Source organism: Equus quagga, chromosome 12 (assembly GCF_021613505.1).
Source record: "Equus quagga isolate Etosha38 chromosome 12, UCLA_HA_Equagga_1.0, whole genome shotgun sequence".
In the NCBI taxonomy this organism is placed as follows: domain Eukaryota; kingdom Metazoa; phylum Chordata; class Mammalia; order Perissodactyla; family Equidae; genus Equus; species Equus quagga.
Window position 1 is genome coordinate 107,531,117 of NC_060278.1, and position 24,029 is coordinate 107,555,145.

Sequence of the window (24,029 nt, forward strand, 5' to 3'; positions counted from 1 at the left end):
TCTTGAGGAGCTGAGCTGGGGGATGGTTGTTGTGTGCTTATGGAGCTCCTGGGGGATGGGCACCTGAAGAAGAAGGATCTGGAGACCCCTATCCTCTAGCCATGAGCCTGTCTGACATTTTCCCATTGCATCTGGCTTTCCCTCCCGTGGTTCAAAGAGTGTGGCTGAGTTTCTCTTGTTCCCTTGCCCAGCATTTGTCCAGCTGTTCCTCCTGGCTAAGAGGGACCTGACTGTGTTCCAGCTGGATCTGAGGGGGCTTTGGAAGCCCCGTCTTGAAGCAGAGACCAACCTGATCCTGAGATTGAGGAAGTGCTCCTTTTCCTGGTGGGGTGAGGAGATAAAATACAGAATGCCAAATTACGTGTGGGTTTCAGGTAAATAATGCATAGTTTTTTTAGCATAAGCATGACCCATGCAAGATTTGGGACATACTTATACTAAAGAATTATGCATTATTTATCTGAAATTCAAATTTAGCTGAGAGTCCTGTGTTTTCACTTGGTAAATCTGGTAAGCTTCCCCTCAGGTCAGTTTTCTTCCTTAGTGCCCTCGTCCAACAGCAGACACTCAGAACTCCAGAGTGAGAATGGCCCTGGGGAGGTGCTGATTCTCTTCCCGTTTTACAGATCTGGAAACTGAGTTCCAGAGAAGGAAAGAGACAGGCCCCAGTACATGGAATCATTGTGGACTTTGGGGACCTCACTGAGCTGAGCTACATGACTTTTCTTTTTCATGAAGTCAGCATATTTTGTGAGCGTCTTCTGTGCACGGGCACTGTGCTGGGTGTCGGGGGATAACAGTGACAAGCCTGCCATAGAGGGCAGCCTGTGGACATAGAGGACAAGCCTGTGTAGAGGGCAAGAATCGAGAGTTCCCTTTAGACATGTTAAATAAGAGACGTGTATCAGTTACCTGACAAGTCACTTCCACTCTCTGAGCCTCAGTTTCCCCTTTCCTAACATGGAAATAAGAGTACTTTTCTTGGGGGATAGTTGTCTGGCTTCAAAGTGGTGATGAAATGTCTGGTGGGGACAGGGAAGAATTTACAGTTGGAAGAGAGAAAAGAGGTACCCATGGTAAAGTTTGGTTGTTGCCCACAGGTTACCTGGCATCCTGGGACACTCAGATGATGTGGGATGGAGGTGCCAGAACTCACCTGCCCTGCCTCACCTGCCAGGGACCAGCCAGCTCCTGCTCCTGGCCCCCCAGGGGCCCCAGGTGGGCAGGCCTCACCTCGCCTGACCCTGGGCCCTGTCATCCTGCCGCCAGAGCAGGGCCTGGCCCCCACTGTGTTCCTGAAGGCCCTGCCCATCCCATTGTACCACACAGTGCCTCCTGGGGGCCTCCAGCCGCGCGCCCCCCTAGTGACAGGCAGCCTGGATGGGGGCAACGTGCCCTTCATTCTCAGCCCCCTGCTGCAGCCGGAAGGACTTGGCCCCACCCAGATGGGGAAGCCAGTGGCTCCAACGCTCACCGTGAACATCGTGGGTGCTCTGCCTGTCCTGTCGCCGGGCCTGGGGCCCACGCTGGGCAGCCCGGGCAAGGTGCGGAATGCCGGCAAGTACCTGTGCCCTCACTGTGGCCGGGACTGCCTGAAGCCCAGTGTTTTGGAGAAGCACATCCGGTCCCACACGGGTGAGCGGCCCTTCCCATGTGCCACATGCGGCATCGCTTTTAAGACCCAGAGCAACCTGTATAAGCACAGGCGCACCCAGACGCACCTCAACAACTCTCGGCTGTCCTCGGAGTCCGACGGTGGTGGAGGCAGCCACCTGGAGGAGGGGGACAAGGCTGGAGAGACCTCCAGAGCAGATGGCAGAGGGGACAGCTGGAGCCAGAGAGTGCGCGATGCGGCCCAATCAGAGAGACCCCTTTCTCCAGGCGCCCAGCGTGCTGGACACTGCCCACTGCCCACCACGCGTCTGTTCCCTGTTGCCAAGAACCTAGATCTGAAGTTGGAAGCTATTCCCTGTCCAGGGTCCACATTCACTGACAGAGAGGCCCCTTTGGACTCTACCCATACCGCGTCTGCTGGGCTCCCAGTGGCCGGCACACAGCCGAGGCGTAAGCTCCTGGAACAGAAGTCTCCGACCGCCAGCAGGTCGTGCTTCGTGCAGCAGCAGCAGCAGCAGGCGATGTCCGCGGAGAAGCCCTGGGACCCCAAGGCCTCGGAGGGCCGGCTGAGGAAGTGCGAGAGCACCGACTCAGGCTACTTGTCCCGCTCAGACAGCGTGGAGCAGCCGCTGGCACCTTCTAGTCCCCTGCACAGCCTTTCGGAGCACAGTGCTGAGTCCGAGGGGGAGGGCGCCCCAGGGCCCGGAGGCGCCAGGGCTGAGCCGGGGGAGCAGGGGCCCAGCTTGGAGCTGGAGAAGAAGCAGCTGGAGGAGCGCATCGCCAGGCTCATCTCACACAACCAGGCCGTGGTGGACGACTCCCAGCTGGACAACGTGCGGCCCCGCAAGACGGTCCTGTCCAAGCAGGGCAGCATCGACCTGCCCATGCCTTACACCTACAAGGACTCCTTCCACTTTGACCTCCGGGCCCTGGAGCCTGGACGGAGGAGGCAGGCCGCCCTGTGCTCGGCCCGCTCCACCTTCACCCCCCTGGACAAGACGCGACCCCTCTTCTTTCACTCGGTCCCCACTCAGCTCTCCACCACCGTGGAGTGTGTGCCGGTCACCAGGAGCAACTCACTGCCCTTCGTCGAGGGCACCAGAATGTGGCAGGAGCCGCTGGACCCCCAGGACACCTGCCCCAGGAGGCAGAAGCCTCTGAGCCCCAGGCCCACCCCTGCCCGACTGGTGGGTGTCCCCAGCAGTCACCCCCGGGCCCTGGTCAGACAGGCCGCAGTGGAGGACCTGCCGTGTCCGCCCACTGGAGACACTCCGGCCCCTGCAGAGGCCCCAGATGGAAAAAGAACTGCTGTAGGGGAGAGGGGTGCTGGCCAGGCCAGAGCGACCAGTAGGAAAGGCAGCCAGAGGAAGCTGAAGATGTTCTCCCAAGAAAAGTGGCAGGTGTATGGGAGCGAGACGTTCAAGAGAATTTACCAGAAAATGAGAGCCAGCCACCACGGAAGCAGGAAGGCAAAGGAGGAGACAGTGGGCAGTGGGACGGGGCTGGACCATCCTCTCCAGGCGGAGGCAGCAGGGTGCAAGGGCGCAGCCCCGGCCCAGGATGAGAGGACCCCTGTCCTTGGGGACATTTCTGTGGGGGCCAAGCCAGGGCCTTGGGGAAGTCTGCCAGCCCCAGAGGGCTTCTTGGTGACTGAGCCCCAGAAGCAGAGGGAGACAGTGGCTAGAGCGGGAGGCAGTGACCAGCCTGGGGTGAACAGGGCCACCTCACCCCCAACTCTCAGCTGCACAGAACCCCCCTGTTTGGGTAGCAAGAGCCCTCAGATTCCTCCAAAGGGGAGGCTGGAGCTGGGGTGTCAGCTGTCCCCAGCACCTGGTCCCCTCAAAGAAAGTGACCTACAGGCTCCCAGGCTGGCTTCACCAGACCCCAAGCTGGAAGGAGGCACCTGTAATGGTAGGGGCACAAAGACCTGTCAGCGGGCCCAGACCGTCCTCAGGCAGCCCAGTAGTAACTCTGGGGAGCCCCAGGCTCTGGAAGACAAGCTCCCCTCGGAGAGGAAGAAGCTGAAAGTGGAGGAGCTGAGCTGCCAGGAGCAATCGGAGTGTTCGGGAGCAGAAGGAGAGGCGCCCGGCAGCCCCATGCAGGCTGCCTCCCCATCATCTCAGAACCAGGACAGTGGCCCTGGGAACAAGCTAGGAGGGCTGCATGGCAGCAGCGACTGCATGGCGAGGGGCAGTGCTGGACAACAGGGCAAGCCCCTGGAGACCTCTAGCGCCTCATCCGCTGCTTCTTCAGTGGCGCTGTGGCAGGCGGGGCCGAGGGCCGAGGGGCCCTCCCTGTGCCCTGCAGCTGCAGCCACCATGAGTCCCTCCCAGCCGGCTGTCCAGCCTCGGCCTCCTGGTGCCCTTGCCGCCCCGGCGGACGCTGCCTTTCCTCCTAAGTACCTCCTCAGGTTACCTCAGGGAGAGACCCACCCCTCTCCGCTCGATGCCCGGGGACCAGCGCAAGGCCAGGCCCCTGTCTGTGGGAGAAGGTGTCCCGAAGAGCGGGCACCATTTGTGGAGTCAGGGCTGGGGGCCCTCCTGCCTCCCAGCGCAGTCTCGGGCCTGGCCCCCGGTGGAGAAGACAGCTTCGAGGAGGATCCCTGCCGGTCCAGGCTGGGGGACTGGAGAAAGGGGGTGCAGGGAGACGAGAAAGGAGACCTGGACACCAGCACCCCAGCAGCTGGAGAGTCTCCTGGCTTGGCTGCTGGAGCCCCCAGGGAGACAGCCTCCTTCCTGCCTACGCCAGTGTGTGACTCCCCCAGGAGTGCGACCCGTGACACCCGCCACCTCTGCATGGGCAGCACTTTGGCGAGGGCCAGGCCCTCTGGGGGTGTCCTGAATCCCTGGGCACCCAACAGGGAGCTGAGGGCTCCTCCCAAGAGTGCCCCAGAAGACCCTCCTTCTGGGTCCCTGGCAGGGCCCAGTGCCTGCTGCTCCCTCTGGCCCAGCTCCTTCCTCTCGGCCCCCATGCCCTCGGGCTGGCCTGAGCTGGCCTTGTGTCCCCACTCAGAGACCCCTGGGAGCTCCAGGGCACGGGGTCCTTTCCCTACCCTGAGGGCAGAGCCCCTGCTCGTCTGGTGTTGTCTGAGCCGCAGCCTCCCTCTGCCCATGGAGCAGAAGGAGAAGGCTGCTTCCGTGTACTTGGCGCTGCACTCCCCTGGGGGCACCCCCCGGGACGAGGGCCCGGACGCCCAGCCGGGGCGCAAGGCTGTGTCGGGAGGATGGCCCAGGACAAGCCCAGGAGAAGGAGGGCAGGCACAGACGTTGAAGGTAACACCCAGCTTTGCTCTGGGGCTCCGGAGGGCTGAGGGAGCACGCTTAGCAGGCAGGACTTGTAATGATAGAGAGAAAGTGTGAAGCCATCCCTTGTAGCATCTGCCGTCCATTATAATGTCTTCTCAGCCTGCTCCCCAGGGAAGTTGGGTCTACCACATATAGGGCAGGAGAGAATAAAGGCCAAAAATGCAAAATAAAGTGAAAGAAAATCATGAAAAAACAAATTTCAAAGGAAAGAATTATTGTACCCTAAACTCTGGGTGAAATATTTTTCATAACCGGACATAAAATTTAACTGAGCTTCCTGGGAATGGAGGCAAAAAGTGAAATGAGATACTGCCCAGGAGAGCTCTCTGGGTAATCTAGGATTATAAACCAGAGACTCTTATTGGGAGATGGACTCCAGGCAAAAACCACCCCCCAACTTTTAAAAGGAGAGAGCTATTGTACCAGGGACTCTGGAGAAATAATTACTATGATCAGATTTAACTTACATCTGAGTTTCCTGGGAGCAATGGCAAAAAGGGAAAGGAGATGGGTGCTCTAGAGAGTTCTCACTTGGTGGTTAAATGATAAGTTTATAGTCCCATCTTGAAAGCAAGTCTGTGCATCTGGATTTTATAATTGAGGGCATTGTCCTGCTCTATAATGTCTTAGGCCAGAGCAACTGAAGAGGGTCCTGGACCTCAGTTCTAATTTAACCATACAGAACAATGACAGGGCCTGGACTCCAGAGCCTTGCCTTCTTCTCCCAGGCAGAGCCTGAGGGAGTGGCAGCACTTTCCTCATCCTGAGAGTGGTGGGTTGATAAAAAATGTGTGGGGCCTGAGGGAGGGGAAATCCAATGCCCAGTTTGGCCCTCCTTCTTCCAAAAGGCAGTTAGGTATTGGTGGGGGGTCCCTGGAAAGGTAGAGTTGGGGGAGGGAAAAGAGCTGGCCATGGTGTTCCCTAGCCTCCAGTTTACTCCAAACGTCTGAGTTTTTCTCTGTGGATCCAGCCCTGGCAGAATTCCAGAAGGTTCCACCCAGGAACGCTCAGACCATTTGGTGATGCAGCATTTCCATGCCTTGATTTCCCCAGACAGGCATCCTATCTGTAGAGAGAGAACCCTTCTGTGTTGTTCTTACCATGAGGGCTCTGAGCAATATGATGCCAACATGCCTGGTATTTTCAGCTCTCCCACCCGTTAGCCCCAGGGATGGCGTCCCAGGACCCGGTGACTGAGCAGGAGTGGAAAAAAGGACTGCGTCGTAGGAGAGTGAAGATGTCTCGTGGGAGCAGCAAGCAGAAAAAACTGAGCCTCAACTCCAAAAGGTAGGGTGTGAGGCCGCAGCTGTCATGTCCACATGTGCCCATAGTGTCAGGAACTGCAAACTCTGATTTTGCTAAACCTCCAAGCAAAACTTCACATGGGACTCAAAAGGCATCTCTGTGCTCCAGAGAAAGAGTTCCTGTGTGGGAACTGGGGTCTGCAGTTTCACCGTTAGAGGCTCATTCTGTTTCCCCGTCAGCCCACCTGGCATGGCCTCACTGGCTATGTGTTTTCAATGGAGCCTTTCTAAGGCCAGGGATCCAGCAAATATTTGAAATAACTGAGTTGAAAACACATCCATCCAGCTTAAGTCCTGAAGAGAGAGTGTGTTAATTATTTACGGCTTTTATTGCTATTTTAATTATGCAAGCGATGCGTGTTCTTTGCAGAAAAATTAGAAAATAGAGACGAGCAAAGAAAAGACAATGAAACATCCTGGTAATCTCACCATTCGGAGATAACCACCACTGACATTTAGGGGCACGCCTTTCAGGACTTTTCCCTGTGACACGTGCATGCAGGGCATCTACCGCCAACAAACGGGAGGACGTGTGGATTTTCATACCACTGGCTCATCATGTCTTTGCTGGTTGTCTTGCTCCTTCGCTCAAAACCCTTCAGGCTGCTCACGGCACACAAGCTAAAAAGCAAATTCTCCAACCAGCCCCCACCCTCTCTCGGCCCCCCACGAAGCTTTTCCGGCTCATTTTCCCACACTCTCTACCACTCAGCGTGCTGTCGTGCTGTCTCTGCCTCTCTCGTTCTCTAATTCCCTCTCCAAACCCAGACCCCGGGCGCTCTCCTGCAGCCCCCCTTCATGCCTCGGCCCCCGCACGCTCCCCTGCCTGGGCCGCTCAGCCTTCTTCCCCTGCTGTCAGTATTGGGTCCACAGCCTAGATAGTCTTCAGGCGAGAACGCAGATTCCTAATTCTTCCCCACAGCTGCTCAGACCCTCAGTGGCTGCAGATGGCAGACCCTCTTCTGGGGCCCCTGCCCCCATTTCAGTTGTCTGCCGGGACCATGTCTCCAGAGCTGACGTCGCTGAGGGCCTGCTGTGTGCCAGGCCCTCTATGATGACTCCCCATTTTTCCCATGAGGAAATTGAGACACAGAGATCAGGGGACCTCCCCAAGACTCGGATTTGAACCAGCACGTCTTACTCCAGAGCCGTGTGCCGAACAGCAGCTTGCCCCAGTGCTCGCAGCCCGTAATGGGCATGAGAGTCACCTGGAGCTTTCTGGCGTTTTCTTGTGTTTCTGGGTGGAATTCGATGGGTCTGGGGTGGGGCCTGAGAGTCTGTATTTCTCACACACTCCCAGATGGTGCTGAGGATGTTGGCTCAGGGAGCACGCTTGGAGGAGCAATGTCTTATGCTGCCCCAAACCACATCCTGTCCTTTCCAACATGCCCATCATTTTGGGGGGCATGTTCTTTATTTCACAGATCATTCAGGGCTCTTGTGATAGAAGACCAATTCTAAGTAGCCGGAACAAAAGAAGAACCCCTGCCTATGTAACAGGGACAGCCAGCCCTAACCTAAACTGTGGGGAGTGGGGAGGGACAGCCCCCTAAGGGAAACGTGGGATGGATGCTGGCCAGACCAGAGTAGCCACCCACGGGATTCTGGGAGCACAGGGACACTGGCAGTTGGCTTTGTTCCTCCTCAGCTTCTCACGCGTAAACTGACATTGAGGAAATGCTAAACTCCCTCTGAGTGATGACTGACAAGCCTGCAGTCTCCAGGCTTCTGTCAGGGTCCTGGGAAATGTGGTGGGGGGGCGGGGAAGGGTGGGTTGCCTCATTAACAGCTCCCTGCTTCCCGAGACTTCAACTTGACTAACTCAGCAAACCTTCATCGTGCACCCGCTAGGAGACCGCCAGGGAAACTTTCCCAGATAAGACTGATGGTCCAGGCTGGTGCTCCAAGAGGCCTGGAGACATCTCTCCAGGATGCCTTGAAAGCCTACCAGCAGCCCAGGGGCCAAACATGGCTCAGGTAGGAATCTCGTTAGGCCCAGACCATTTTAAAAAGTTTTGACACTTAGTAGCCAAATAATAATTATCAGGGGATTTCACATAAAAATCTGGATTTTCAGCTTCTCTTGAAACATCTGAAGCTCTGAAGACACGAGGCCTGCTTTTCTGCCTGGCAGCAATTGGCTGGAGCTGAGTCGTGGCCACCCCTTGTGGATAGCACCTGTGCTCTGCAGTTCACCTCAGACCCTACCTCCCCCTATTGCCTTACACTCAGCCTGCCTCTCTCAGTCACGTCATCTGCCTGTTGCTTCTAGGCATTTGAGCTTGCAAATCTTGGTCTTAATATCTGGTCTTGTGGGAGCCAAAAGACTGCCTTCCCAGTCGGCGAGCTCCTCAGCAAGAGCCTGCGGGTGGGAAAGTGAAGGGGCAGTGGGCGCCCATGTAGAACAAGGAGGGGTCTGAACCAAGACTTAGCAGCTCTATCCTGGAGCCCCTGAGTGGGTGAAATGGGGATGACACCACTGAAATTTTTATATCCACCAAATGTTTTTGGTTGGCCACCATGCATCCATCATCTATGACTCTATCGGCTCAGGACCGTCCTTTGAGTTAATTCCACTTGCAGATCCCTCTGCCTCCACCTGCACCCCCGCCCCTGGCTCCTCACATGGCCAGCGCCCCCCGTCCCAGCAAAGACAGCAGCACGGCAGCAGGGGCTTCCCAGGCCTCAGCGGTTCCCCCTTTTATTCTCTATCCATCGCCTGGCTTTATTTCCTTTGTAGATTCATTTTCTTGAGTCATAGAAAGGTAGATCATCCTGAGGTGGCCTGACCTAATCAGGTGAGGCCTTTAGAAGAAGATCTAGAGGTCAGAGATTTGAGGCAGCAGAGACACATGCTCTCTCCATTGTTGGCTTTTAAGAAGCAAGCTTCTTAGGAATTTTAATTGCCTCAGTTACATATTTACCTTTCCCATATTTTATTAGTTAGAAACAAGCCACAGGTTCCACCACACTCAAGGGGAGGGGATTATACAAGGCTGTGACTCATGGGGCCACCCTCGGGTGCATCTGCCAGAAATGGTTCCCCCAGCTCACCCTGCTGTGGAATTGGGACTGCACTGGAGTTTTCTGACCCCGTATCTTCTATCATACCACTCATGGTGAGCAGTTGCTAAGATTTTAATGTGGGGACACACATTTAGGGAAGTGTTCGTAAGGGAATATGCTGGGCTTATAAGGAAAAGTTCCCTTTAAAGGCAAATTTCTTATCAGGCCACTGGTTCTATAGCATTTGGCCTGCAAAGATTTCTTAAAGAAGACTACCAATTTGACCCACGTGAGGTCTCAAATTTAATTAATTCTCTGGTGGTGGAGTGACACGGTTAGATGATAGAGCTTCTTGGAGAAATGCCCTCTCCACTTCTCTTTCACATTTAACCCATCTTCAGAAACATGGAGTTGGTGCCCAATTCTGAGCGCCAGTGTTGGGAAAATGCCGAAAGTTGGTGCCCAGTCGAAAAGTGCTTTACAAAAGGGCTTCGAGTTCACTGTTCGGGAAGCCATGCACGGAGTTTATTTTTTCTTGTAAAAAGTTTTCAACTCTGTATATTGAAATCCATCCATTTTTCAGATAGTAAGTCATGACCAATTTGTAATAGAAGCCAATAGTAACATAGGATTTGTTTTGCACGTATTTGCTCTGCAGCTAACCAAACAGAAATACTTCTATTTCACGAAGTAAGGGATCTATCATCTGTCTGTCTTTCTGCTTATCTATCTACCTATCTATTTATCATCTATCATCTGTCTGTGTTAGTTTTCTGTTGCTGCTATAATAAATTATCAACTTCGTGGGTTATTTTAAACAACGCAAACTTACTCCTGTCTTGTTCTGTAGGTCAGAAATCCAGCACAGGTGTCCCTGGATGACAATCGGGTGTCACAGGCTGCACTCCCTTCTGGGGGCTCGGAGGGGGTCACCCGTTTCCTGTTCTCTTGGGTTGTTGGCAGAATTCCATTTGTGGCTTGTGGCTCCCTTCAGCCAAATCCCCAACCAGTGAGGATGAGTCAAGTCTCTTCCACACTTCACATCTCTCCTCCTTCTTCAGTCTCATCTCTCTGACCCAATCTTCTGCCTCGTCTTTCATTTTTACCGACTCACGTGGTTAAATTAGGCTCACCCGGATAATGCAAGATAATCTCACCATCTCGAGGTCCATCCCCTCAATAACAACTGCAAATCCCTTTTTCCATGCAAGCTAACATAGTCACAGGTTCTGGGGACTAGGACGTGGACAACTTGTAGGAGTGCGTTACTCTGCCTGTGACACCATCTATCCATCCATCCACCCACAGATGTGTGATTGTATATGTGCATCTACGTGTCAATTTATGTATCCATCTACCCACTCACGTATGTATGTGTGCATGCATCTCTATTTGTCATCTATCAATTTGTGTGTTCTCTCCTCAAGAAAGAAGCCTCTTTTTAAATTCACTTTCTATTTCATGTGAGTTGTCTTAACATTCTACAGAACATGAAATACTGTAGCAAAGATTCCACTATAGGCCTCAGCTCAGAGAGAATGGTAAAATTCCTGTATCAGAGTATCTGTTCTCTCTTCTTTTTTAAAAAAAATTAAAAATACAGGAAAGTTCAGAAAATATGTAACAGATTCTTCCTGCATGATCTAGAATGAACAAATATTAACATTTTGTCGTATTTGCTTTTGAGTCTTTAAAAAAATCTTACTTTATTATATTATATATTAAATAAAATAAAACTAATAAAACAAAAAAGATAATAGATGTAGTCTGATGTATCTGGCACTAATTGTTTCAATCCATGTTTTCATACTTTGCAAATCAATTTATCCACTGATAATATATACTATTGATTTGTCTCTTTAAACTATGTATAGAAATATCATACTGAATTTATCATTCTTCAGCTTGATTTTTAAACTCAACACTGTGTTTTTGAAGATCTGGTTGTATTGGTAAGTACAGATCAACTTCATTTGTCTGAATTGTAGCAGAGTGTTCCATCCCATGAAGATGGCTCATTTTATTTCCCATTCTCCTATTTATGGACATTTAAATTGTTTCCAACTTTTTTTGGCTAACTTCACAATGAGCATGCTTATACGTGACTCCTTAGGCACAATGCAAGAGGTTTTCTAAGAAGTACACCTAAAAGTGAAATTGCTGGGTTATAAGATAATCATTTTTAACTTTACGAGTTATCAGCAAATCCCCCCCAGAGTGGTTGTGTCATGGCTCGTTTCCACAAGCTGTGAGTGAGAATTGCCCTGCTGTCATGCTCTTACTAATGCTTGTTATTAGCAAATTTTTAATGTTTTGCCCATCCAGAGTTTGTAGGATTCTGTATATATCCCACATTTGTATATATTCTTTGCCTGTTATATTCACTGCAAATATTTTTCCATGTCTGTTTGTCCTTTGAAGCCCATTCGTTTATACTGACCCACATCATTACAGACATCTTGCCTCTTCACTCTATTTTGCATAACACCTTCGTTCTGGGATTATTTTCTTCTGGCTGAAGCATCATCTTTAGAATTTCCTTTAGAGAAGAAAAATTTCTGTTTTTATTAGTCTGAAAATACACTTATTTCATCCTTGTTGTTCAAACATATTTTTGCCGGACGTGCAGTCCTCGGTTGACAGCTATTTTCTCTCAGCACATCAAAGCTCTTGTTGCACTTTTATTTGGCTTCCATTTTGCCGTGGAGAAGTCAGCTATTAGTCTACTCATCTGTCCTTTGAAGGTCTTTTATCTCTGGCTACTTTTAAGACCTTCTTTTAATCTTTGGTGTTCCATAATTTTACTTTGATGTATACAGGTCCACGTTTCTTTTATTATTCCATTAGGACCCATTGGGCTTTTATGGTTTGTGGATTGATGTCTACCCAGGAAATTCTCAGCCTTCAGTCTCCACACCTTGCCTCTTTCCCATGCTCTGTCCTGTCTTTCCGGGACACTGGAATAACGTGTCTTCGATCTCCTCTATCTTTCATGTCTTTCAGCCTCTGTTTTCAGTAACTTTGTGTCTTTGTGCTGTCATCTAGATAATTTGTTTAGATCTCTTTTCAAAATTCCACTAGTTTTCTTAATCCTCTGGGTTAGTTTTTGAAAAGCTCTATTGAGGTATATTGAATTTTAATGTTATGCATATTTAAGATGTACAGTTTAAAATAAGTTTTGACATATGTATGCAGCTGTGAAACCAACAACACAATCAAGATAATGAATCTATCCATAATCCCTAGAGTTTCCATATGTCCCTCTATAATTTCTCTCTCTTGCCCACCCTGCCACCCTCTCAGCTCCAGGTAACCGCTGATGTGCTGTCTGTCACTACATGTTAGTTGACTTTTTCTAGAATTTTATAGACTTCATACAATATATGTTCTTTTTTTGGCTTGGGTTTTTTTCACTCACCATGACTATTTTGAGGTTCATTTATGCTACTGTGTGTACCCATAATTCTCTCCTTTTAATTGCTCAGGAGTAAGCCATCAGAGGGATATGTCACAATTTGTGCATTCATTTGTTGGTAGACATTTGGTTTGTTTCAGTTTAGGACTGTTACAAATAACAACTACTATAAACATTCATATATGAGTCTTTGTATGGATATACCCTCTAAATTCTTTTGGGTAAATATCTGAGAGTGGATTGGCTGGATCATACAGTAGATGCATGATTAATTTTTTAAGAAGCTGCCAAGCTATTTTCCAAGTGGTTGTATCATTTTACATTTCCACCAGCAGTGTGTGAGAGTTCCAGTTTCTCCACATCCTTGCCAGCATTTAGTATGGCGTTATTTTTAATTTTAGTCATTCTAATAGGTGTGCGGTGGTATCTAGTAGTTTGAACTTGGATTTACCTAATGCCTGATGATACTGAGCATTCTTCATGTGCTTATTTCCCATTTATGTATCTTCTTTGGCGAAGTACCCGTTCAAATCTTTTGCCCATTAAAAAGAATGGGTTGTTTGTTTTCTTATTATTGAATTTGGAGGGTCCTTTATACACGGTTAGAAGTCCTTTAGCAGATATGTAGTTTGCAAATATTTTCTTCTAGTCTCTGCCTTATCTTTTCATTCTCTTAGCAGTGTCTTTTAAGGAGCAGACATTTTTAATTTTGATGAAGTCCAATTATCATTGTTTTCTTTGGATTGTGCTTTTGGTATCATAACTGAAAAACCTTCGCCTAACATAGTCACAAAGATTTTTCTCCTAAGTTTTCTTTTAAAGTTTTAGACTTTTAGGTTTAACATTCAGGGCTATGATCCATTTTTGCATAGGGTGTGATGTATAAGTCAAAGTTCTTATTTTTGCATGTAGATATCTAATTGTTGCAGTACCATTTGTGCATCCGTCTGTTTTGATGCAGATACCACACTGTCTTGATTACACTACCTGACTTGAAGATGACTATAAAGCTAAAGTATTCAAGACAGTGTGGTATTTGCATCAAAACAGATGAATAGGTTAATGAAACAGAATAAAGAATATGGAAATTGACCACATGTAGCTGGTCAATTGATTTTTTGACAAGCGTTCGAAGGCACTAGTCTTTTCAACAAATGGTGCTGGACCTGGAAACCATGTCCACCAGTAAGCTGAGGCAATTACAAGTCTTACTTCATTTGTTTCTCTCCTCTCAGGTATCACCGCTTTCATTGCTTGATGTCCAATGTCCTGAAAACCACTGTTTCAAACATTTGTCCAGTTTTTTATTGGGGAGGGTAAATCCAGTTACTGTTACACCATCTTGCCCAGAAGAAGTCCCTGGACTATTGCAATGGCCTCTGAATTTGTCCCCCTGCTTTTACTGATTTGTCAGGTTTTAAATGTAATTGTTAACATATACTACGTTTTATTTCCAAAAAGTTCCATGTAATTATTTTTCAAATCTGCTTGGTGATTTTTGTAGTCTTTTGCTCTTTACTCCCCTTTTCTTCTTTTTATTGAGGTATGAATGATATGCGTACAATCCATACATATTTCATGTACACATCTTGAAGATAAGTATACACCCATGAAACCATTACCATATACAATGTCCTAAACTTATCTATCATCTCTACAAGTTTCTTCACTTCCTCTTTTTTTTAAAGAACATTTGACATAAGATCTGTTCTCTTAAATTTTTATGTGTGCAATGCAGTATTCTTGACAATGTGCACTACAGTGTACAGCAGATCTCTAGGATTGATCCATTTTGCATAAGTGAAAGTTTGTACCCTTTGATCAACACCTCCTTGATACCCCCTCCCTCCAGCTCCTGATGACCACCATTCTACTCTCTTTTTGTGAATTTAACTATGTTAGATTCCTGATATAAGTGGGATCGTGTAGTATTTTTTTTTCTGTGTCTGTCTTATTTCAATTAGCCTTATGACTTCCAAGTTCATCCGTGTTGTAGCAAATGGAAAAATTTTCTTCTTTTTTTAAGGCTGAATATTATTCCATTGGATGTACATACCACATTTTCTTTATCCATTCATCCATTGATGGACATTTGGTTTGTTTCCATATCTTGGCTATTGTAAATAATGCTGCAGTGAACATGGGGTGCAGATGTCTCTTCAAGATCCTCATTTCAATTTGTTCGGGTAGATACCCAGAAGTGGGATTGCTGGATCATATGCTGGTTCTCTTTTTAATTTTTCGAGGATGCTTCCTACTGTTTTCCATAGTGGATGTGGCAATTTACACTCCCAACAGCAGAGTACAAGGGTTCCCTTTTCTCCAATCCGTGTCTGTACTTGCTGTCATTTGATTTTTGGTAATAGCCATCCTAACAGGTGTGAGGTGATATTTCATTGTGGTTTTGATCTGCATTTCTCAGATGATTAGTGATGTTGAGCACCTTTTCATATATCTATTGGCTATTTGTGTATCCTCTATGGAGAAATGTTTATTCAGGTATTCTGCCCATTTAAAAAAATTCAGTTATTTGGTGTTTTTGCTATTGAGTTGTATGAGTTCCTTATATATTTTGGATATTAACCCCTTATTCCATAGATGGTTTGCAAATATTTTATCCCATTCTGTAGGTTGCTTTTTCATTTTGTTGATGGTTTCCTTTGCTGTGCAGAAGATTTTTAGTTTGACGTAGTCCCACTTGTTTATTTTTGCTTTTGCGGCCTGTGCTTTTGGTGTCAGATCCAAGAAATCATTGCCAAGGCCAATATTAAGAAGGTTTCCCTATGTTTTCTTCTAAAAGTTTAAAGTTTCAAATCTTGTGTTTAAGTCTTTAATCCATTTTGAGTTGACTTTTGTGTATGGTGTAAGATAAGGGTCCAATTTCACTGTTTTGTATGCGGATGTCCAGTTTTCCCAACACTATTTATTGAAGAGACTATCCTTTTCCCATTGTGTATTCTTGGCTCCCTTGTCGAAGATCAGTTTATGGTAAATGTGTGGGTTTATTTCTGGGCTCTTTATTCTGTTCCATTGCTCAATATGTCTGTTTTTATGTCAGTACCATATTATTGTTATTACTGTGGCTTTGTAAGATATTTTAAAATCAGGAAGTGAGCTTCCTGCTTTGTTCTTCTTTCTCAAGATTGCTTTGGTTATTTGGAGTCTCTTGTGGTTCAACCTGAATTTTGAGATTTTTTTTCTATTTCTGTAATTTTTACTCTTATTTTCAATCTTTTTAAAAAACACACTTAATATTTTGCATCTGATAATGCCAACATAGGAGGTTTGGCACGTGTGACTCTGATTTATGTACTAGCTCTCACTTACAGTAACTTGTTTGCTTGTTTGTTTTTGGATTTTTGATGGTGAACTGAAATTTCTAGAACTTTGAGATTTGAATTGGAGGTAGGTTTCTCCAGTAATGATTTGTTTTGCTTCTGCTGGGTGCCGGGGGGCACTCCCTGGGCACTACTTTAAATAAAATTCTTGGTTTTAGGTTCTTTCTTGTCACTGTGTAGTGTGAATTCAGATTGCAAACCCATGAGAAGATTGTCTTATTGTTATGCAATTAACAGGAGAGACTTTTGCTCCCTTCACTCAGTAATGAGGTTGGAGATTTTTTAATGTCCTGTGGCGGGTGGTGGAGGTAGAGTGTATGATTTCTAATTCACTCATATATATGACCCTCTGAGGTCTCAGCTTTATGCAGGAGCAGAGGTTGTGTCTTCCCCTTGACTCACCTAGAGTAGATTCTGGGTTGGAATCCTGCACCCTGCACCCACTAGACCACGGAAATGGGAGGTCATGCTTAACCTGGTGTGGCAGATGGCCTCAAAATGAAAGATCTCTTCCCTTTCCAGGGTTTAGTTTTCACTTGGTTTTTGAGTTTTAAATATCTTACCTTCTAATCAGAACATCAATACATTTAATATAAGCTTTAAACATTTTTATATTTTAATCTGCATTTTTAGTTGTTTTCAGTATCAGGGTAAGTGTGGTGGTAGTCAGGGTAACTAGTTCACCGGACTGTTAGAAATGGACTTCTTCTTTTTAACCTCGTTAATTATTCTTTTCTCATCAAGAAGCTATATATTTGATGTCGTCAATGAGCCACCTTTTCCTCTAGGATTATTATTTTTTGGTCTTGTCTAAGAAATCTTTCCTTACTCTCAATATCTCAAAATCACCAATACAAAAATATATTCTCTTATGTTCTCTCTTTCTGTTAATGTAAGGAAGGATTTATTTTTATTTTTGTCCATATGGGCAACTATGGACCATGGGCCACACTTGGCTTTTGACCTGTTTCTGTACACCCTCCGTGAGCTGGGCATGGTTTTTACATTTGAATATGTGGCAGAGTTTGTACGTGGCCTGCAAAGTCTAAACTACTTCTTATCTGGACCTTTACACCAAAAGTCTGCAGACGCCTGGTTTAATCCACTTTTTGGTCACTTATTTGCTATATTTTAACTTCCTCTTTACATTTGGAGTTTCTGTCAGGACACTGCATTCCATTTCATTCATCTCTTTGTTTGTTGCCAACTCCAACCGCACTGAAGTGAAAATGGCTGGTTTCATTAATGAAAGGACATGAGTAAAGGAGAGGGATAAGAAAATTCAGGATCCATTTTCAGAGTGGAAACGGAAAAATGCAGAAAATTCATACTTGGATGCCTAATTGGCCTGACATTAACTAGAGGCATAGAGATTCAGGGGCCCACACGCTGCGGCTCTGCCGTGCCCAAAGCAAGCGCTGGACCATGGGATTGGATTTTATTGATTAATCTGTAGCTGTGTACAGCGCTGTATGAAGCATGAAACACTCAGAGACTTGTTCCAGGAAGATTCCGGCAAATGGGACAGTGAATTGTGAAGTCCCAAGTGATTCGGAATGAGTGAGGAGGAGGTTAGAGGTTGGAGCGAGGGGAGAAGGGCACTCTGTAAACCCTAAGATATACATTTGGCATTGAAGGGAGAGCAAAGGAGAAAAGCCGGGCACTGAGAATGTCATTCTCTTAATTGACAGTGTTTTTCCTTACAAAGCAGAAGTCTGTCTGTCTGAGGCCGGAGTCTGCTCTCTAGTCATCACACAATTTACTTATTCTATGGCTAGCTCTCTCAGAAATGACAGCACAATCTCTGAAGTGAGACTGAGACACAAACCGGGAGACATGGTGGCTGCCACTACACATGGCCTAGACCCTTTGTCACATTCTCCACAGCACCAGCAGCTTTGGCCTCAGTCCCAGGTCCTGACTGATGGGATCCGGAGGGCCACCACACCTCCACTCCACTTTTCTTGGCTTTGTTATTCCCTGTGGGATCCAGAGAGGAAAGTGAGAGGAATAATAGGACAGACCACATATTCTCTCCCCAGGATGAGCGTGTGCAAGGTAGGCCATGTAAATCTGTAAGACCCTCTCCTGGGACCTACTTCCTGCCCTCAGAGTTGGCTTATACGAGGGGCAGCGGGCGTGGGGGGCGGGGTAGGGGCGGAGTAGGCAGGGTGGTCAGTGGCTTTCAGCCGGCATCGAGGTACATGACAAAAACCGTACGTTGCCTCCTCTCATGAGCTTCTCATTGGACTCCAGTCAAAGCCGGTGTCCCCTGAGCTGTTGACCTTGGCCAACTAGCTGTCAGTGTCCCTGCTGGAGCTGATGTGGGGTGAGAAGACTTTCTTCTGATGCGTCTTCCAAGAGGCCCATCAGCTACAGTGTTGTACTGGTCTTCCGCAAGTGTCAGTAATGTAGGCTCTTGAAGGGTGTCCTGGAGAGAGCCCGAGAGAGCAGAGGGGCGCCGAGGGTAGGGGCGGGATTTAAAATCTGGACCTCAAATGGCAGCTTATTCTCAAAAGATGTGAACCATTGTACAGGCCAGCTAAAAGCAGCAAATTAGACATAAATACAGAAATCTGGATTGATCTTAAAAACACAGCCTTAAGTAAAAGTAAAGTGACGTAAAGAATGGCTCTGTGCTACAAGATCACACACAAAAGTGACACTACATATTTATGAGGACGTGTGCATATTTAAGGATGTTTGTCAAACACACTTGAGTGAATGTCTCTGGGGGAAACAGACGAATGAGAGCGAGGCGGAGGGAAGTAGGAGGAAACACTCCCTGGTGTGCCTGAGGCGGGGCTCCTGGAAGCAGCGCCTGACACGGGGTTCTCACACGACTGATTTACAGAGGGTGGGCTCTAAGGAGGCTTGTGAGGGAGTGGGGAAGTCGACAGGGCAAGGGAAGAACCAAGCAAACATGGGATATTGGGGGTCCAGTTCTGCCTGATCCTATGAGGAGCTCCGGAGTGCGAAATTTACCCCATAGATTGTCCTGTTCAGAGGCAAAGGGACTGAGCTGTCACAACCTGCGACAGTCAGGCAACAGCTAGGAGCCTTTCCTGGGGTGTGTGCCATCCTCCCATCCCCAGGCCTCTCCATGCAAGATGGCTCCCGTTGGCCAAGGGCGATCCTCTTGAGAAGGCAGGAAGTATGAGCCGTTCATAGCCAAGATCCCAGCAGCTGGGCATGGATGTGCAGCCTGGGGTAGGCGGTGGGGACGAGGTCCTCGCAGCATCTGCTAAACCGCAAGAGACCTTGTCTGACTGTGACAGCAGGTCACAGCCCTGGTCTCACCCTGGCTGTTCATTCCTAGGGGCTTGCTGCTCCAGGAGAGCTGCATGCAGAATGTTCTGGGAGAACCCAAGAGAGAAAGAAACAGACTCTGCCTGTGACTAAACAAAATGTTGCTTTGAAGACAATGCCAAGATCCGCTCGGGCTCCTCTAACTGCAAAATGGTCCAAATTGCACCTTAATGAGATCTGAAGTCAGGGGCTGGGGCTCTCCCAGCAGTCCTCTAGCTGTTTTCAGAGTGGAGTCCCTTGCACATCCATTTTCCAAAATCGAAACCTCCCTGCAGTTCAGACTGTGCCATTCTTAACACTTGCAAGCTTGTGGCAGTCACCCACTGACTTGGGGCCAAAGGTGCCCTGCAGCACACGGAGGAAGAATTGTCCCACGTGCCCCCACCCCCCTCCCTCCCTTTGTCTCTGCACTTTGAAACCACTCATGCCCAGCCCAGCAGGAACTCTGACTGGTGCAGAGGTTTGTGATCAGCAAAGGGCAGACCTGTTGCGCCCCCCCATCCTGGCTCAGATAGCTCTTTTCGGCACCTGTGGTCTTGACAAGCAGAGACAGACTGCTTCAAAGAGCAAGGCAGGCACCCCTGGGGAATGCAGCTCCTGCCCAAGGCTGGGGAGGCCACAGGGCCATGTGAGTGGAGCTTCCCGCAAACATGGACACCAGAAAAGATGAGTAAAAAGTCACTTTCTCATTGTTGCTACTGTAAAAATCAGAGCCCAAGAGGATACTGCATTCCACAGATCTTACTTAAAATTCTGCCCGCAGCCCTGGTGATTAGGGGACTGCGGCTGGATCTTGGCAGCGGCTCAGACAGAGGAGAAAGGAAAATGGCCAAGCAGCTTGCCTCGCCACGCTCCCCAGCCAGGTGGTTCTGAAGAGCATTGCGGGAGCAGAATTCTTATAAACTGAGGCTTGTAAAGGGAAGGGAGTCCTTGTGGCTCGACCAGGCAGCCTGAAGCAGTGCAAAGACCTTTCCAACAGCTGAGCACCACTGGGGACCCCTAGCGAAATGGTACAGAACGCTGGATCTGGAGTCTAGCTCCCACGTGGCCACGCGGTTGGTCTCTTAGGGCACATCTCAGCTGCTCTGCGTCTCTGCTCTTTCGCCTGCAAAATGGGGGCGCTAGACTAGCTTGTCTGTTTTTGGTAGCACATTCCTATTAGTAAAAAATTTTGAGTCTGCCCCCTAATAAAGGCCTAATTGTTCATTTACAAATTATACCTAGGTTCTATTCTACGAATGTATTATGTACATTATAAAGGGCATGCAACAATAAATATCAGAAAGCCAAGATGAAAATAAATATAAATAGAAGCTCTAGAATTTTCTTTCTTTACTCTTGTTGTGCTATCCCACTGAGATGTAAATACTCTGTTTTGGAGATTAGACCAGCTGATCTGGAAGGACTTCTCTAGATAGAAAGTCTGCAATACCCATTTTTTCAAAGGAGACCCTTGAGACCGGCGCTGTCCAATATAGTAGCCACTAGCCACATGCGGCCATTTAAATTCATTAAAATGAGACCAGACGTAAAACTCGGTTCCTCAGACATACTAACTCCATTTCAAATGCTCCATAGTTGCCTGTGGTTAGTGGCTACTGTATTGGTCATGCAGATGATAGAACATTTCCATCACTGCAGAAAGTTTTTGGACAGCCCGTTTATTAAGTAGTCAAGACCACGTGATTCAGCATTTAATTACAGCAGCTACCTTTATTAAGCACTTGCTATGTGCTAAGCAGCTGGGAAGCATTTCATGAGCACTATCTCATTTAGTCTCTGCCACAGCCTTTGGAGTTAGGTCCTGTTATTATCCGCATGTCACGGAGGGGAAAATGAGGATAGGAGGGACGAGGAATGTCCAAGAGCAGACGAGCTACTTAGAGGTCGAGCCCGTGTGTTCTCCCAGGCACCCCACAGGGACTTGGGCTTTACCGTCTGAGCATCGTCTTTTCAGATTTTTTGTGGGCATGAGCTTCTGGGCGGCTGTTCTCAAGCCTGCTTACTGCATACGTGTGTCTCTGTCCCACAGGTACAAAGGGAATTTCTCACAGAGCCGAGTTCAGCTGCGAGCCGGCAGACTGCGCAAGCCTCTCTGGGTGCCGAGGAAAGATTGCCCCCCGCCTCCGCTCAAGGGGCTGGGGCCACGCAGGGCCCTCCAGCAGGCTTCTTCAGAAACGGCAGGTAACGGTCTCCTTGGAGGTGGATCCAGACTGGGCACACAAAGGCACCAGGCTGCTGGGGATGCAGGATGAGCAGGAGATGGCCATCCTTGCCCTCAGGAGCCTGAAGTCCAGCAGGGGGACAGACGCATGAGGGATAAAAAAAAGAGTGATATCTGTGGAACAGTCAACGTGACCCTAAACTAGGGGTAAGGGTACTGGGTAAGAATACTGAGAATCCAACACTGAGAAGACAATGAACACCCCTGAGTACTGGCCACGTGGGCTGGGCCCTGTACTCAGTACAGCTCTCTCCAGGGCCTGGAAAACATGAATCAGAACTCCTGGTACCCCCCACCCCTCCATCTTTACAAAGGAAGTTCACTTGATTCTTTCCACAGGGCCGTTGTGAGGGTAAAATGGGTCAGGATGGGCTTAGAGTCCATGTGAAATAGCAATCTGAATAGCTATGACGTGTGAGAGTGAGGGTACATTGCTTACATGTGAAGTGGTAAGAGGTGCGCCCTTTGTCATGCTTGGAGACAAACAAGGATGAACTAATGGGGACAGCTTCCTGGAAAAAGGGCTATTTTAAGTTGCAATCACTGGGCAACCAGGACAAATCGCTTAACTTCTCCGGACCTCAATTTCCCCTCCCTTTCTTCCCTCTCCCCAGACGTAATGAGCCCAATCTCAGCCTGCTTGCAGGGGATTGACTGGGAAATGTGAAGCCCATCTGTGAAAAGGCTGCAGGGTCCCATCTGGCCAGGGGTGACTGAATTACCATCTTTTTGTGGCTAACTGTTGTCTGTTTGGCTCGAGTGCTGACCTTGGGCTCTGTCTGATGTCCCGATGTTTTGACCCCTGGGGACAAGACTGGGACATCTTCTCATCCACCTTTGTGTAGCTCCAGGGCCCCCTGCAGGCAGACGGCACTTTTGTGCTCTCCCCTCCAATCCCCCAGGAGGCAAGGATGAGGATTAGCCTTTTGTTTCTCCTTGAGAATTTAAACCAAGGTAGGTATTTACTCAACTGGATGGCCAGTTGTGCAAGGAAAAGCATTGTCTTTGATAGGGAACATCAAGGGTTCGGATGATGTAGGAGAGGCTGGGATGAGGTGGGGCAGGGGTAGGCAGAGATGCTATCAGGGAACAGCTTTTACCTTTCTTCATTGTCTGTGGCCCTCATCCTCAACTCTGCTACCTTCCTCTTTCTCCAATAGATATGGCCAATGGAATTGCCCATTGGGGTGTGCTTGGGTGAAACCATCTCCACCATAGAACCTAACAGAACCAACCAGAAATCGGTCAGTTGTCCCAAAAGGCAGAGCTTTCCCACCAGCTCTCTTCTCCACACCTTAAAGAGGGCTCAATCAAGCTCCCCGTGGAAACTCACATCAGCCTCCATGTTTATATTCTTAAGCTCCATGCTATGCACTGAAGGGGCAGAAAAGAAAATTCCTGCTCTCGATAAATGTACAGGGTGAAAACAGACAGACCAACGAGCTGTTCGCCCTTTGCTCAGATCACATGAGGAATAACGTTGGCAGGTCTGTAAGCTTCTTCCTTGGAATCTTATGTCATAGAGCAAGTTGATGTGGGTCTTACCTATCCATTGGCTCAACGTGACAATGAAGCAAGCTACTGAGGGCAGTGAGCACTTTACAGACTCTAAAGCAGATGATAAAAGCTGATTGTTATTATCTACTGAGCATAATGTGCATAAGTACATAAAAACTGGCTTATGCTGAGTACCAGATGCGAGTGGGGCACATGGTAACAAACATTTGTGTTGTTTAGTAGAAGACGAGGTCAGTGTTGGGGACGGAACCCAAAGCAGGAGTTTTCTTGGGAGAGAGAGGGCTTCTCCAGGAAATTCAGATGTAGGGAGAATAGAACAGAGGCTTTCTGGACTGGGAATGGTGAGTAAAGATTCAGGGCCAAGAACCAAATCTTGGAGGGTGGGTTGACTCCAGGCGGGCTGGTGTGCACTGGGCCCCGCGGTGGATGTGGGAGCCGCTGAAGCCATTGTTCCCACTTGGTACCACGTGGACTGGTTTCCTAGGGCTGCTGAAGAAGTTTCCACAAACTTGGTGACTTAACAAAAATTTATTCTCTCCCAGTTCTGGAGGCCAGGAGTCTTACACTCCCTCCCAAGGCTCAAACAGAAGCTCCTTCCTCGCCTCTTCCAGCTTCTGGAGGCTCCAGGCATCCTTGGCTTTTGGCCGCATCCCTCCAGTCTCTGCTTCCATCTTCACACAGCTTCTCCCCTGGGTTTCTGTGGATCAGATCTCCCTCTTTCTCCTACAAGGACACTAGTCATTGGATTTGGGGCTCACCTTAAATCCAGGATGATCTTATCTTGAGATTCTTAATTTAATCACCTCTACAAAGACCTTTTTTCCAAGTAAGGTCAGTCACAGGTTCTCTGGGTTAGGACTTGGCCCTATTTTTTAGGGGCCATGATTCAACCACATCAGTTTTACAATTTTCCCCTTTCTGTGAACCAACAGAAATGGCCTTAAAACGTGTTTCTACATGAAAAAGGCTGTGGCACACATGGACCCTCATTATATA

The 24,029-nt window shown here is 48.2% G+C and overlaps 1 protein-coding gene across 1 annotated transcript in view; it reads left to right on the forward strand.

The window, feature by feature from the left end:
* Nucleotides 1-1,136: 1,136 nt before the first annotated feature.
* Nucleotides 1,137-24,029, forward strand: part of ZNF831 (zinc finger protein 831) — a 62,894-nt gene continuing 40,001 nt past the window's right edge. Inside the window, exons 1-3 of the mRNA XM_046678101.1 lie at nt 1,137-4,886; nt 6,067-6,206; nt 21,324-21,475. Coding sequence (XP_046534057.1) covers nt 1,137-4,886; nt 6,067-6,206; nt 21,324-21,475 — 4,042 coding nt within the window. The remainder of the gene's footprint in view (nt 4,887-6,066; nt 6,207-21,323; nt 21,476-24,029) is intronic.